Below are 17131 nucleotides of genomic sequence, written 5' to 3'. Positions count from 1 at the left end.
TGTTTGTGGCTTACCCTCCTTGTGAAGATTGTCAATGATTGTCTTCTGGACAACTGTCAGATCAGCAGTCTTCCCCATGATTGTGTAGCCTAGTGAACCAAACTGAGAGACCATTTTGAAGGCTCAGGAAACCTTTGCAGGTGTTTTGAGTTGATTAGCTGATTGACATGTCACCATATTCTAATTTGTTGAGATAGTGAATTGGTGGGTTTTTGTTAAATGTGAGCCAAAATCATCACAATTAAAAGAACCAAAGACTTAAACTACTTCAGTCTGTGTGCATTGCATTTATTTAATACACGAGTTTCACAATTTGAGTTGAATTACTGAAATAAATGAACTTTTCCACGACATTCTAATTTATTGAGATGCACCTGTATGTGACCCAGGACCACAAAACCAGTCATAAGGGTCAATTTTTAGAAATTGAGAATCTGAATAAATAAGCTTTCCATTGATGTATGGTTTGTTAGGATAGGACAATATTTGGCTGAGATACAACTATTTGTAAATCTGGAATCTGAGGGTGCAAAAACATCTAAAAATTGAGAAATTCATCTTTAAAGTTGTCCAAATGAAGTTCTTAGCAATGCATATTACTAATCAAAAATTAAGTTTTGATATATTTACGGTTGGACATTTACAAAATATCTTCATGGAACATGATCTTTACTTAATATCCTAATGATTTTTGGCATAAAAGAAAAATGGATAATTGTGACCCATACAATGTATTGTTGGCTATTGCTACAAATATACCCCAGCGACTTAAGACTGCTTTTGTGCTCCAGGCTCACATATGTTTTGCACTTACTCATAAACTTGCTGGGATTGTTGTGTTTAGCTACAAACCTTAAAGAACCTACAGAGAGTGTGTAATATACATGAGGATAGCTATACAGAAGAATAAAACGCTGTAGAGTCGTAACTGATCTCTGCTCATTGCTGTTTGTGTTTGTTGTCAGAATGATGGCCGTCTGAGGTTCGGCAAGCAGTCGGTGGTCTATAAAAGCCACAAAACGGGGAAGGTGGACAGTATCCCGGCTCCTGAGCTCTCTGCGGCCCAGTGGCGTCGCGTCTGTCTGGGTCACGGGATCAAGCTGGCCACCGGCTCCGGAGACGTCTACAGATATGACGGCTTCAGAGACACAGTGAGAGAACCCACCGATCAGGGCTGCGTATCCATAAATGTAATTAGGGCTGGGCGATATGGCCAAAATATGACCACTGTAGTCATAACTGTAACTGAGATTGATATTTATCGCTTTATTCATGTAGCGTTAATAGGGAAGGAAATACTTTCCACATGTTTGTCAGACCTTGAGAATAAATGTAAACATTAGAGGTCGACCGATGGTGGATTTAGAATGAATGAATGAATGAATGAATGAATGATGCATTTATATAGCGCTTTATTGTGTATTGTTGTTGTACACCGAAAGCGCTTTACAATCATTTTAAAGATTTTACAGATGCCGATAGCTAGGTTGGACCACAGTCACTGGCTGATAACAGATTAATACACCAATAGTTTTGTAAAATGGATATTGAACAAAAACTAAAACAGTGCTTTACTATAAAATTATTTTTTTAATTTTATTGTCCTTTTTCTCTATCAAATATTTTAGTAATCATCATAAATTTTATATCGTTTGAAAGCTTAGAAGCCTAAGATTCATCCTGTGAAAACCATTTTGGAATCGGACATTGCGTTACCATGGAAATGGTACTTTAAAATCTTTTGGCGGTCTCCTCCCCCTTAGCGGGTGGTGTCAAGTGTCATATTACAAAATGCATTACGGTCTTTTATAATCAAAACTTTTTATAATCTTGACATAAAACATATCATTGGAAAGGTTTGAGTCTCAGGATTCCATATTTGGTGGTTATTTTGGGATAAAGTAAAGTAATATTGACAGAGAAATCAAGACATTTGTGACAGAAAAATGCATTAAAAAAATTCAGTGGAGTTTTGATGGCACCCGGTGGCTGTTTGTGGTATAGCACCCTAAATAAAATCTCACAGAAACCTACATTTTTTTCATATCAACTTCAAATTTGGAACATAATTTTTTTAGACATAAGGATTTACAATTTTTTTTTTTAGCAATTCTAGAGTCAAACCTGTTATGTAAAATATTTATTTTATATAAAATATTATAAAAATTTAACGGTGCATTTTATTTACAGTAAATTTAAACTTCTATAAGTTTTCGATATTTTAATTTCCACTTCTGCAATAATCTGCTGACTGTCTTCTTTAAAAAGAGACCAACCCTTCCTCTGTATTCCAAAGAGTTTATGAATTATAACAATTTAAGTTTGGATAGTGCACTTTAATGCCTATTTTAAAAAATGGGGGGTGACAGTTAAGGGGTTAAAGATCATCTTTAAATATCTACACACAGGCCATAGCATTGAAATTACATACATATGGATATTGTATGTATACTGTCACACGTATTTTAGAATACGTGATGGTTATCTAATCAAAATAGTCACAGATAGTGCGCAGGTATCAGGGATCACACACACCGGACGTGTCGCGTTCAGTTCAAGCGGTGGTCTAAAACAGTTTATTTAATCACAAACAGTTTATTTAATCACCAAATGGGCAAAAGTTCAGTTCAAGAATGAAAAAAGCGGCGTAGATGCGTTTGAAGTTCGGAGTTAAAAAAACACAGCAAACGGAAAGAGAAAGCGCAGTATGTAATGAAGCATATAGACTTTATTAGAGCTACAGAAACACAAAAGTTTCGCTGAAAAATACACAATTCTACATACAGGGGTGAAGCCTTTATGTACATTAACAACGATTTGGGACAAATATAATGTAATTTGCTGCAGGATTTCTTTCGGCTGAATAAACATCAGTTTGCTTTCTCACGTCACGGCTTTAAATCTGCACCTTCGCTGCTAACAAATGCATTAAAGTGACCAGCTGGATATAAACTAATGCAAACAGATGGTAGCAATTAGGGATGTTCATTTCGGTTCATTTTCCTGACCGACAACTGTTACTTGTTATCTGAACATAGGGCTGGGCGATATAGCTAAAAAAAATGTATCAACGATATAATGTTTCATATCGTTCGGTATCGATAATTATTGACATTTTTTATAACCTTTTTTAAAACAAAGAGCAATAGAATTTTTTTTTTTTTAATTTAACCACTGTATTTTTAAATTAACCCAGTTTGAGACAAACAACAAATATTTTTTGTTTTAACAATCAAACACAAAATAAAAATTTAACAAATATCTCATTTCTAATGTTTTATATGCAGATTAAATAGGTTTTAAGGAAACTTTTGTCTTGTCTCCCGAGGCCACAGTAGGGCGCAATGAGCAAAATAATAGCGCAATTCAAGTCAACGCAAGGAAATAACTGTCTATAAAAACTGTGCATTACATCTAAGTTAACTCATAAACATCTAATATAATTTTGTAAATTGCATAAACAATTATGAACAAAACAGCATCATGTATTTATGCGCTGCTTAATCCAAAAAGCCGAAGCACCATTCACACAGACTGCATTTAAAAACATAAGAGACGCAGTGAAACGGAATAAACCTCCACAAATTCGTGACGTGTTTTCTAAAAGTTTAAACTGTTTTAACTTTGCATGGCTCTCTATACATCTCTTGTGTGAGACGCGAGTGCAGCAGTCGTACTTGTCCGTGTAAAAAATGCGCTGAATATGCGTTCTCTATGAATGGCTTGGTTTCAGTTTTAACCTAATCAAGATCTTCTCTGCATTGAGCTACTATATTTCTCTAATATTTTGAAAGAATAACACAGCAGCGGTGCGTCTCGTGGGCTAGAGCTAGACATTAAACATTAAAATGCAACAACATCACTTACATCATCATCATTCACCGCATCTCGTGCGCCACTGATGACGCTCCCTGATGCACTCCTAACATTCAAATGCAAATGTTTATTTTAAATTCGACTAATATTCATTCTTTATTCACAATCTCCTCGTCACAGGCAGGCACAGCACTCAGCATGTGTTCGTGTTTGTGTGTGCTGTGTTTTGATTCAATACAAATTTATCACAAATGGTGTCTAATGAAATTAATTAATAAAACTTTAACAGTTCGATCATTCATCTAAAATGTAATCAAATGAAATTAATTTACAACAAAACATTGCATTTTTATTGTCAAGCTAAATGCTGCACAACACTTGTATAAATGAATGAAAAAAAAACCTTGGTTGTATGATATTCCTTAAAAATAATAATTTTTTATTATTACTTTGGGAATTATATTTTATTATACAATAGCAATATATCTCTGTTATAATTTCAAGCTAAACCAGACTTTTATTTTGAATGGTTGTGTGGCAGTTTTTCTCAAGTGAAAAGGAGTAAAGCTGCCGAAGTGATATTTAGATTAATCCATATCGAGTAAAAATGTCCAGAGGGCATCGTAATTGACATTTTATTGCAATCTCGATATGATACTGTTTATCGCCCAGCCCTAAATGTAACACTTCCTTTCTGCTTCTGCTTAAATGTTTGTTTTTTTTCCTCTGTGTCAAAGGAAGTGCAGTGTGTGTGTAATTCAAGATGTTTCAGGAATGCTTTTCTCCAGGGCTTAATCACTGGCCTCCAGTAATGGATTTGCTGTGTGTGTGTGTGTGTGTGTGTGTGTGATGTCAATGTGTTTGGTGTTTATCATTAAGCAGTGTACCGTATCTCTGGAAGAATCTGTAACATGTAACATCATTGTTCTGTCTTTACATTAGGGGAAAAAAAGCCATGTTTTGAGGATCAGGGAGAAGTGTGTGTGTGTGAGAGTTGCTGGTTTGTGTGATGCTAATGCGATCGTGAGGGATTCGGTAAGCAGTGCCAAGCTCATTAGCACACAGATGGACACGCACACACCTGGTGGAGTGACATGTGGAAGCCATTGTGCAGCGCTGGATAAATAAACAGGCTGATTGAGCATGCTCCGCATCAGCCTCCGGCCGGATTACACACACCTCTGCCTTCCCAGAAGGCCGAGCGCCGCCGCCAACTCTCTTTATTAATGAACCCACGACTAGAGGAGAGAGAGAGTCGGGAAGTGAGGCATTAATTCTGTTTATCTGTTCTTTCTCTTGCTCTCAGGATTTTGAGAAGATCTCAGTGTTTTTTAAAGCAAACTACAAGGTTGAGTTGGCGGAGAAGGACATGTGTGTGAAGGGCTGGAATTGGGGCACTGCCAAATTCACAGGTACACACACACCACTAGCAATGCATGATATTAAAGTCCTGTCCAATACAAATCCACTAATTATGGCTGATAGCCGATAAATAACCGATATGAAAATTCTGTGCTGTTTTGTTGAAATAAATACTAAAATCAGTCATTTTAAATGCTGTCAATTTTATAATGCACAGTATGATAAAGTATATATTCAGTTTGAAATTTGCTGAAGCCTACATTTAACTATTATTTAATTAGTCGTGTTTTTAAAGATTCGCTTTGCATCAGCATTAGATGATGGCAGAGGTCATTTAAATCTAAAATATGGAAAATGAATGTGTATATACAATACAGACAGATATTAACAATATTGACTGATACAGATAAATAAAAAAAAACTACCAATATATTTCTTTATGCAACTCTTCTGTTAGTTTATTGCATTTTTAAAAGCATATTCCCAATATCACATCAGGCATCAAATTATTAAACTCTGATGTAGAAAAATTGTTTAGTTAAAAAAAGTTTGTTTTGTTTTCAACATTGATAATAATCAGAAATGTTTCTTGAGCAGCAAATCGTCATATTAGAATGATTTCTGAAGATCATGTGACACTGAAGACTGGAGTAATGATGCTGGAAATACAGCTTTGATCACAGAAATAAATTACAGTTTAACAGATATCCACATAGAAAACAGTTATTTTAAATTGTAATAATATTTCAGAATATTTTTATCAAATAAATGCAGCTTTGGTGAGCAGAAGAGACTGTTTCAAAAACACAAAATCTTCCCGACCCCCGACTTTTGAATGAGTGTATATTGCTTAAAAATGGTAAAATAGTGAGGAGAGCTAGTCAAAAATGGCTATGCTTGCCCAGTATGACATGGCGTTTCTGTCTTCGTCTGTGCTCAGGGTCTCTGCTGTCATTTGATGTGAGTGACAGTCCCGTCTTCGAGATCCCGCTGTCCAGCGTATCCCAGTGTGCAACGGGGAAGAACGAGGTGACGGTGGAGTTTCATCAGAATGACGATGCGGAGGTGTCACTCATGGAGGTCCGCTTCTATGTGCCTCCCAACACCGGAGATGACGGCTCAGACCCTGTGGAGGTGAGTGTGTGTGTGTGTGTGTGTGTGTGTGTGTGTGTGTGTGTCTGTGTGTGTGTTTCTGTGTGTGTGAGTCTGTGTGTGTGTGGGTGAGTGTCTGTTTGTGTGTGTGTGAGTCTGTGTGTGTGTGTGGGTGAGTGTCTGTTTGTGTGTGTGAGTGTCTGAGTGTGTGTGTGAGTGTCTGTGTGTGTGTGTGTGAGTGAGTGAGTGAGTGAGTGAGTGAGTGAGTGAGTGAGTGAGTGAGTGAGTGAGTGAGTGAGTGAGTGAGTGAGTGAGTGAGTGAGTGAGTGAGTGAGTGAGTGAGTGAGTGAGTGAGTGAGTGAGTGAGTGAGTGAGTGAGTGAGTGAGTGAGTGAGTGAGTGAGTGAGTGAGTGAGTGAGTGAGTGAGTGAGTGAGTGAGTGAGTGAGTGAGTGAGTGAGTGAGTGAGTGAGTGAGTGAGTGAGTGAGTGAGTGAGTGAGTGAGTGAGTGAGTGAGTGAGTGAGTGAGTGAGTGAGTGAGTGAGTGAGTGAGTGAGTGAGTGAGTGAGTGAGTGAGTGAGTGAGTGAGTGAGTGAGTGAGTGAGTGAGTGAGTGAGTGAGTGAGTGAGTGAGTGAGTGAGTGAGTGAGTGAGTGAGTGAGTGAGTGAGTGAGTGAGTGAGTGAGTGAGTGAGTGAGTGAGTGAGTGAGTGAGTGAGTGAGTGAGTGAGTGAGTGAGTGAGTGAGTGAGTGAGTGAGTGAGTGAGTGAGTGAGTGAGTGAGTGAGTGAGTGAGTGAGTGAGTGAGTGAGTGAGTGAGTGAGTGAGTGAGTGAGTGAGTGAGTGAGTGAGTGAGTGAGTGAGTGAGTGAGTGAGTGAGTGAGTGAGTGAGTGAGTGAGTGAGTGAGTGTCAGTGTGTGTGTCACTCACTCACTCACTCACACACACACTCACTCACACGCACACACACACACTGACACTCACTCACTCACTCACTCAGGCACACACACTGACACACACACAGACACACACACAGACACTGACACTCACACACTGACACTCACACAGTGTCTGTGTGTGTGTCTGTGTGTGTGTCTGAGTGAGTGAGTGAGTGAGTGTCAGTGTGTGTGTGTGTGAGTGAGTGTGTGTGAGTGAGTGTCAGTGTGTGTGTGTGTGTGTGTGTGAGTGAGTGTCAGTGTGTGTGTTTGTGTGTGTGTGAGTGTGTCAGTGAGTGAGTGTCCGTGTGTGTGTCAGTGTGTGAGTGAGTGTCAGTGTGTGTGTTTGTGTGTGTGTGAGTGAGTGTCAGTGTGTGTGTCAGTGTGTGAGTGAGTGTCAGTGTGTGTGTTTGTGTGTGTGTGGGTGAGTGTCAGTGTGTGTGTGTGTGTGTCTCTGTGTTTGTGTGTGTCAGTGTGTGAGCTGCTGCTGTTGGCTCTGATGATGATGATGACGATGATCATCTCTCTCGCTGTCGCAGGCGTTCGCTCAGAATGTTCTCTCAAAGGCAGACGTCATCCAGGCTACCGGAGACGCCGTGTGTATCTTTAAAGAGCTTCAGTGCCTTACGCCGAGAGGAAGGTAAGCTGAGTCTTTGTACAACAATACACATCTTCTGCCAGAACGGTTGATTAGTTAGAGCTAGTTCACCAATCATCTTCACGTCATTAAAAACCCTTTAAGACTTTTGTTCATCTTTTTGGTATACAATATTGGGGCTGGGTAAAAAATATAGATTTCTCTATTTTAATCGATTCTCATTTTTATGAAACTGTATACAAATCAGCAAATTTATTGACTCGGGTATATTTTACAGCATTAGTTGAGAGATTTATTTTTTTTCCTTGAGAAAATTTGCCATGTCCTGTACCTGATATATATCCAAAATAATCCATATTGAATCGAATCGAATCGCAAGCTTGTGAAGGATAATCGAATCGAATTGTGAAATTTGTGTCAAACCCCAGCCCTACGTAATATTAGAAGTTAAAATTAACATCAAAACTATTACATTCAGTGCTATTTATTTTCAGAGATAATCACACTCAAATAAAAACGTTTGTATAGAACTCAATTGCACATAAGGTAGTTTTCATAAAAACTTGTTTTTGTGCAAGCATACATATATAATGAACAGTAATTAAGCGCCCTCTAGTGTTTTTTCCTGAGTGATGCACACGGCCTGTATTGTGACTAGGGATGCACCTAAAATGCTTTGTAATAATTTATTATTTTCTTAAATAATATAAAGTCATTTTGTAAGACTTTTTAATTTAACTCTACTTTCAATGATACTGAATTTAAAAACACAAGCCAATAAAATAACCACACTTTTGAAAGTGTAACAATAAAATTATTACAAATATTAAATAAGACGCCATCGTTAAATTAACAACAAAACAGTACAACGACAAACTCACTCGTAGAACTTTCATTAACAAAACCAATAAAACTACACCATGCTATAGGCCTGATATAAAATAACTTACACAAAGCTTAAATATAAAAAAAAAATGAAAATCAGCAAACACTGGAACCAAATAAATAAGAAACAGAGAATGTTTATTAGCAAAATGAATAAGAAAGCTTGGAGGCATGGCATACATCTTGATAAATAAAATAAATAAATTAGACCGTGTTTAAACCATCAGCACCGACTATCACAGCAAGCCTGTTTGTGACTGTTTGAGTGAGTTAGTGTCTGTGTTTCAGGTATGATATCCGTATCTACCCCAGCTTCCTGCACCTGCACGGGAAGACGTTTGACTATAAGATCCCCTACACCACCGTCCTGCGGCTCTTTCTGCTGCCACACAAGGACCAGAGGCAGATGTTCTTTGTGGTGAGTTTTGTGTGATTCACACCAACAAAGAGAAACTAAACTTAATGCATTCAAATAAACAGACTGAAAACCTTCATCTAAACACCTCAATCAGTCCGTGAAATGTCAATCAGCGTGGTGTAGACCTAAAATAATCATATTAACTGGAAAAAATGAAGGATGTAAATGCAAAAAATTCAAAAACACCTTGCGCTCCTGCACAGTAGGGGTGTGTGATATTTATCATCTGCAAACATCATAATTGTTGTTTTAATGATATGCAATCTGACATTGAGTATGTGACTCACTTTGCAAAAAACAAACAAAAACACGTCTTGAGGGTCCAAAAGCGTTGACTCTGTGATGAAGCCTATTAGAAAGCAGATAAAATGACCCTATAATTCAAGTTATATCCCTGTGTATGTTTTTGTTTATTATATTTATATAGTTATGTAATATCACACAAGCAAGAGCGCCGTTTAATAAATGTGATATTAATTTTATACAGTTCATTGTTTTAATTTAACAGTTCAGCAAACAAGAAGTTAATATTGAGCGAGTTACGTTTTCGACACAATATAGTCTTTCAGTTCATATTAGAACATTTGTGCATCTTCAATCATTCAATCATTCCTGAATGAATGTTTTTGAACGAATCATCTGAGTCAGTGATTCAATGAATCATTCATAAGGAGCCACTTGCTTCATTTGTTAATGACTCTGCTGTTTTGAACGAATCGTTTGAATTAATGATTCAATGAATCACTCATTAAGGGACTTGCTGCCACCTACTGGTGGTTTTAGTGTCATTTATTTATCCATGACAGGCCTAAACCAGCCAAAGTACCAGCACAAAAACACACTCAGCAAAATATTGTGTAATTATCTGCAAAAATCCCAATACACAGAATTGGATTCTTTTGTATTGATAAAAATTAGTGCATGTAAACATCCCTATTGTGTGTCCTATGCTAACTAATGCATTGGTGCTGCTGCCACCTGCTGGCTAAATGCAGAATCGTAGGCTTTATTCGTCAGTAAATCTTTACAGATGCTGCTTCATGGTTTGTCTTTGATTCTTGACCCAGCCTTGATGCTTTTTGTTTTCCAGATCAGTCTCGACCCACCCATTAAACAGGGTCAGACGCGTTATCATTTCCTCATCCTCCTCTTCTCCAAAGATGAAGAGCTCAGTCTTGCTCTGAACATGAGCGAGTGAGTACACTGTACTTTCTCTGTCTGTCCGAGGTTCACCGCCGCTAGCTTTGCTGACTGGATCGGTCTCTGTCTTCTCTAGGGACGAGGTGCAGAAGCGTTATGAAGGCAAGCTCAGTAAGAACATGTCCGGGCCGCTCTATGAGATAGTCAGCAGGGTCATGAAGGCCCTGGTCAACAGGAAGATCACAGTGCCTGGAAACTTCAAGGGGTAAAGCACCTAAACAGATGCGCTTATAAAGATTAAACTTTTTATGTTTCTCATTAGGGGTGGATGATATACTAGCATTATTGCATTTAGAGAGAAAATGAGGAATAACTCATTCAGAAAGGTCCATCCTCAATGATTTGGTCTTTATTTCATGTAGTAGTTTGTTTTTATAAAAAAAATATTTGTAACTTTTTTTTATATCTCGGGGTGTGCGATATTGAAAAAAATGATATCCATTTTGTTTTAAAAAATTTTTTTTGGATATTTGATCATTCAATTCTATTTTGCATAGTGTGTTTTTGTGCTGATGCATTGGCTAGTTTATGGATAAATAAATATGACACAAACCGACAGCAGGTGGCAGCAAGTCCCGGTCTTAATGAGTGATTCATTGGAATCATTCATTCAAATGATTCGTTCAAAGCAGATGATTCATTTAGAAATGAAGCAAGTGGCTGTGTTTATGAATGGATTATTGAATCAAATGATTTGTTCAAAGCAGATGATTCATTTAGAAACGAAGCAAGTGGCTGTGTTTATCAGAATCAGAATCAGAAGAGCTTTATTAACAAGTATGTTTACACACACAAGGAATTTGACTTGATGACAGGAGCTTCCAGTGTAGAAGAAAGTACAAACATAGTGCAGACATACATGATAGTGCAGACATACATAGGAATAACACAGTAGGGATGTAATATAACACTAATATAATAAAAAAAAGAAAAATTGAATAATGTACTATATACAGAAATAGAAGTATAGGAAAAAGTTTAATTGTTTAGATAAATGTACAGATATATTTTTATTAGTGTGCAGATATGTTATTTACAAAGTGTGCAGTTTAATGTGTGAAGTGCAGATCAGAGCGGATGGGGGGTGGTAGACGATCCTTTTCAAATCTGCAGTAAAACACATTCAGATCGTCAGCCAGTTGTTGATTCTCCGCAAGCTGTGGGGGTGGTGTCTTGTACATGGTGATGTTCCTCAGACCAGTCCATACTGACGCTGGATCGTTTGCTGAAAGCTCTTTTCTCAGCTTTTCTGAGTAGTTTTTTTTAGCCACTCTGATCTCCTTTGTTAGTCTGTTCCTGGCCTGGTTATACAAGATTTTATCCCCACTTCTGTAAGCATTCTCTTTGGCGTGACGAAGCTGTTTGAGTTTCCCAGTAAACCACGGTTTATCATTATTAAATGATAAGAATGTCCTGGTAGGAATGCACATATCTTCACAGAAACTGATATATTTTATGAATGGATCATTGAATCATTGAATCAAATGATTCGTTCAAACAAAGATTCAGGAACGGAACACTGCTGTGTTGCTCTGAGATGCACAAATGTTCCGCTCCGGCTTTGATTGGAAATATTTTCATTGGCGAAACAGAAAAAAAGACAATATTGTGTCTAAAATGTAACTCACTTAAAATTAACTTTTTCTTATTGTTTTGAACCTTTGCATAAAGTAATATCACATTTGCGATTGCGCTCATGCGCTGATATTTGGGAAAACGGCACTCTTGATTGTGTGAAATTACATAAATATATCCAACCTTATAATTACAAAAAAATTTTTGGTTTCATAACTTGAATTATAAGGTCATTTTAACTGCGTTCTAATAGGCTTCTTCACGCAGTCAATGCTTTTGGACTCTCAAGACGTGTTTTTGTTTGTTTTTTGAAACGTGAGTGACGCACTCCATAATGTCAGCTCGCATATCATTAAAACCACAATTACGATATTATCGTGAAAGATAAATATTGCATACCTCTATTTATACCAAATATTGTGGTTATGAATTGCTCGTATTACCCACCCCTAGTTCTCATATTTATAATAGCGTCAAGTTGAGCTGGTTTCGAAGGTTTTCCTGATGTCGGTCTTTGTGTGTGTGTGTGTGTGTGTGTGTGTGTGTGTGTGTGTGTGTGTGTGTGTGTATAGTCACTCGGGGTCTCAGTGTATAACGTGTGCGTATAAGGCCAGCTCAGGGCTGGTGTATCCTCTAGAGAGAGGCTTCATCTACGTGCACAAGCCTCCGGTTCACCTGCGCTTCGAGGAGATCTCCTGCGTCAACTTTGCCAGAGGAACCACCACCACCCGCTCCTTCGACTTCGAGATCGAGACCAAGCAGAACAACCAGTACACCTTCAGCAACATCGAGAGGTAAACTGCGCCTCATCGTCACGCCTTTCACCACAAAGTGCTTTCTCTGCAGCACTTTGTCCTGAAATGAGCGTCAGGTCACTAAATCAGAAGATAATGGAAATCACCTCTCTTCTGTCTTATGTAGGGAAGAATACGGAAAACTCTTTGACTTTGTCAATGCCAAGAAGCTGAATATCAAGAACAGAGGATTTAAAGAGGTAATTTCTGTTGTTTTCAAAACGTTTATTTTGGTTCAAGCCAAAATGCACACAAGTAATATGCTCAGTAGGGCTGGGCAATATAATCCAAATGGATTATTATAATTAATTATGGTTAAAAAGGATATATCTGTATTCATGTATTTGCTGTGGGGGGAAAAGTCAAACCTTTTTAAAACCAATTCTAGTCAATCCATGCTATAATAATCTAGCTAAAATCATTCAGCCTCTTTTCTACATAGTTTGTTTTAGTAAATCAGCATGAAAAAAAAAAAAAATATTAGTTAGACTACTGTTCAAAAATTCAAGGTCAGTAAGTTGTTTTTTTTTCACCAAAAAATATATATATATTTTTTTACTCCACAAGGATGCATTAAATTGATCAAAAGTGACCGTAAAGACACTTCTAATGTTACAAAAAAATATATTTTTCAAATAAGTGCATTTCTTTTTTTCTATTAATCAGAGATTCTGAAAAAAAGTCACGGTTTCCACAAACATTAAAAAGCTCAACTGTTTTCATCATTGATAATATTCAGAAACGTTTCTCGAGCAGCAAATCAGCATATTAGAATGATTTCTGAAGATCATGTGACACTGAAGACTGGAGTAATGATGATAAATTCAGCTGCACATCACAGAAATAAATTATATTTTACTATATATTCTCATAGAAAACAGCTAATTTAAATTGCAATAATATTTCACATTTTTACAGTATTTTTGATCAAATAAATGCATCCTTGGTGAGCAGAAGAGACTTCTTTCAGAAACCTTAACAAAATCCTACTGACCCAAACTTTTGAACAGTATTGTATGTACACCATTAGAACAAATTCAGCTTTCTTCTGCTCCCGAGTGAGTGCGGGATTCAATTATCACATTATTCACAATGCTGGTTAATAACGTTAATATAAAGACACGTTGCACAATATCCGTTTGCTTTCCTCTTACCTGTTCTGACATGACTGTTAGTGATCATGTTTTGTTCCAGATGTTGTGTGAGTTATATTGAATAGATTTTTTATTTTTCTCTGGCACACCCAAATGCACATGCGTTACATTGTTTTATTTATCGAGCTGCTTGTGTGTGCTAGGGCATGAAAGGAGCAGACGGCTACAGCGACTCTGATGAGGACCAGCATGATGCTTACCTGGAGAGAATGAAAGAAGAGGGCAAGATAAGAGAGGAGGGAGACGGCAGCGACGGATCCGAGGGCGATAGCGGTACTGACACGCCTCAACTAAAACACACAGCGCAAACTAAATATATAGGTTGCTTTTTGCTTTTTTTAGTTGGAAAAATGTTCTCAGGTCCACTTTTATTTTTATTTTTTGGTAATAGGCTATTTTCTATCTTGTTTTTGAGGCTCTCTGCAGAACAGTCTGTTTTTATAGGCGGGGCACATTCAAGACTCAAGTAAACGCCCACTGCTGTGATTGGCTAACAGTTTTGCATATTAAAATTATACTTACTCTAAAAAAAAAACTAAAAAAACAACGGGTCGTTTGTATTAAAAATGTGTAAATACTCCGTATTTATCAAGCAATCTGGAACGGACAATGCAATAGTGGTAAAAACACGTTTACTCACACTTCTGTGTCGTGGCATTACTGTTGTATGTGTGCATCGGTGGGCGGAGCTAAAGAGGCGGTGATGCAGAAGTAGGCGGTGATCTTTTTCTGCAGAGGCGGGCTTTCGTCACACTGTGATGTCATAATGTGACATTCCAAAACGAGTCGTTTTTTGAGCTCGGGTTTCAATAAAAGCTGTTTTTGAACTAACGAGAAAGTTTTGAGTTCTGAAACCTATAGGATGTTTTTATAGTACACTGACCTGTTATACTTATCAAAAGATCAAGGGAGATTTGATTTCTCAGTTCGTGAGCCCTTTAAGGAGGTGCTTAACCTTTCACAAAATGTTGCATGTCATGCATGTTAAACTAAATATTATATGAGCATTTTTTTTTAAATATGGTGAAAATATGATCAGAATATGGTTTACAGCATTCTAACAATACAATTAAACATCGCAATTAAAAAGAAAATGTATAAAATAAAAATGAATGGGTAAAATGGGTGCAGATTTAGTCTGAATTAAACCATTCTTCAGCAGGTTCGTTTGCAGTTATCAGCTTAATTCCACTAAATTCAAACAAATATATAAAGAAGATTATTTGTTTGATTATATGTCTTATGATAGCATTATTTTGCTGTTATTTTGCTGTAGAAAGTCTAGTCAAGTCTAAATGATGTAATTCTTGTTTGTCAGGTTTTTTTATAATGGGGGGTATTTTGCTGTAACAGTTGCCCATAATAAATATATATATATATATATATATATATATATAGTATAATTAAAATTTTCACAATTATAGGGACAAAAACTGCTCATGCTCAGTGGTTGCCTTGGATTTTAAATGTAAAGAGCACAAGAAAAGCCTTAATTTATTTCTATAAAGAGATTTCTTTTATTTACATTATTTACTACAATTTTCAAGTTATTTTACATATTTCAATTTCACGAAGAAATGTGCCGCATTTTGCCTAAGAAATAATAAAAGGCCACCTTTTCATTTATAATTTGTCTTAAATCTCATTTTGTTGAAAAAAAATTGAGAAAATCATCATGAAATCATCGCATCGTGAGTTGAGTGAATCGTTACATCCCTAAAAATCCTGCTTTTTCTACAAACAGTGATTGAAACTGGCTTTGTGTTTGGTGATCATTTAAAAATATTAAGAAAACTATTACTAAACTATTATACTATAAGTGGAATCTCAGCTTGAAGTGTTCTGTAGTTAATATCCGTTATCTTCCTGTAGACGAGTCTTTCAACCCTGGAGAAGAGGATGACGACGTCCCAGAAGAGTAAGGGATTGAAAGCTTTCTTTCCCTTGATTTTTAGATGTGTGAGTCTGAGTCTCTCACTCTGATGATATGATGCTGTGTCTGTGCAGGTATGACAGCAACGCTTCAGAGAGCGACAGCGAGGCGGACGACGCAGACAGCGAGGATGAAGGCAAGAAGAAAAAGCCCGAAAAGAAGCCCAAGAAAGTGGTGAAGGAGAAGAAAGAGAGGAAACCACGGAAAGAGGTCAGATACATATCATACATATCAATATCTCATGAATGACAGCATGCATGTTAAAACTGTTCGGAAGATGACGCCCGAAACAGACACGACTTTATTGACCCTCTCTTTCTCTCTCTGTGGCCAACAGAAGAAGGTGAAGGACCCCGGGGCTCCGAAGAGGCCGATGAGCGCTTACATGCTTTGGCTGAATGCTAACCGAGAGCAAATCAAGAGCGAGAATCCTGGGATATCAGTCACTGAAATCTCCAAGAAGGCTGGAGAAATGTGGAAACAACTGGGCAAAGACCGGAAAGAGGTGAATTAAGATCAGTAACCAGAGAGTCTTCACAGCCCCTGTTAACTCTTGCCCCGCCAGCATTTATTAATATTTAGTTTTAGTAATATCTGAACATGCAAAAGAAAGAACAGAGCCTCTGCTTTTAAACGAAACAAACTGTTTTATTCTAGCTTCATGCATTCTTTTTATATCAACTATTTATTTATTTAAGTCACTTTCCATCAGTAAACAGTGATTCGATTTTAGTAAAAGCCTATTACAGTTCTGTATGCAAATACTGGTGGCCATAAGGTTCATTAAAACATACATTTCTTAATTTTTTTTAATGAATCCAATGTATAGCACATCCATAACTAAAGCGGTTCGGCATTGCAGAAACTGTGAGGGAAGTCAATCATTAATTTAGTGACGTGTGACGTTACCTCTTGCCCCGCCAGCATTTATTAATATTTAGTTTTAGTAATATCTGAACATGCAAAAGAAAGAACAGAGCCTCTGCTTTTAAACGAAACAAACTGTTTTATTCTAGCTTCATGCATTCTTTTTATATCAACTACTGAATGTGGGTAAGTTTCATGAAAAAAAAAAGCATAATTTTGAATAAAAATGACTAATGACGTCCGGATCAGAACATAGATGCAGTCGATCGCTTCACCGACACCCAAAGCTTCACAGTCCTAAACCACTTCCTGTGTCGATATTTCATTCGCTAACATTAGGCGGTTTTGATTTATGTGCTGTTTAATGTTTGAAGATGTGTAATAGCTCCTTCTAACATATAACAGTGAAAACAGAAAGAGTTAAGGAAAAAAATGAGATCGCTAATTACCATTGGTCTCTTCATATGTGTATATATATGTGTGTGTGTGTGTATATATATATATATA

The 17131-nt window shown here is 37.1% G+C and overlaps 1 protein-coding gene across 2 annotated transcripts in view; it reads left to right on the top strand.

Moving 5' to 3' along the window:
- The window catches only part of ssrp1a (structure specific recognition protein 1a), a 20762-nt gene that overhangs the window by 1666 nt on the left and 1965 nt on the right, over window positions 1-17131 (top strand). For both annotated transcript variants that reach the window (XM_016471475.1, XM_016471476.1), the window contains exons 3-15: window positions 966-1151; window positions 5123-5228; window positions 6119-6312; window positions 7740-7840; window positions 8972-9101; window positions 10192-10295; window positions 10378-10506; window positions 12449-12670; window positions 12798-12870; window positions 13968-14097; window positions 15697-15742; window positions 15832-15967; window positions 16095-16262. In XM_016471475.1, the coding sequence (XP_016326961.1) occupies window positions 966-1151; window positions 5123-5228; window positions 6119-6312; window positions 7740-7840; window positions 8972-9101; window positions 10192-10295; window positions 10378-10506; window positions 12449-12670; window positions 12798-12870; window positions 13968-14097; window positions 15697-15742; window positions 15832-15967; window positions 16095-16262 (1725 nt within the window). The remainder of the gene's footprint in view (window positions 1-965; window positions 1152-5122; window positions 5229-6118; window positions 6313-7739; window positions 7841-8971; window positions 9102-10191; window positions 10296-10377; window positions 10507-12448; window positions 12671-12797; window positions 12871-13967; window positions 14098-15696; window positions 15743-15831; window positions 15968-16094; window positions 16263-17131) is intronic.

This window comes from Sinocyclocheilus anshuiensis, unplaced genomic scaffold, assembly GCF_001515605.1.
Source record: "Sinocyclocheilus anshuiensis isolate Anshui unplaced genomic scaffold, SAMN03320099.WGS_v1.1 scaffold84, whole genome shotgun sequence".
Taxonomy (NCBI): Eukaryota; Metazoa; Chordata; class Actinopteri; order Cypriniformes; family Cyprinidae; genus Sinocyclocheilus; species Sinocyclocheilus anshuiensis.
This window is presented reverse-complemented; position numbering and strand designations above follow the sequence as displayed.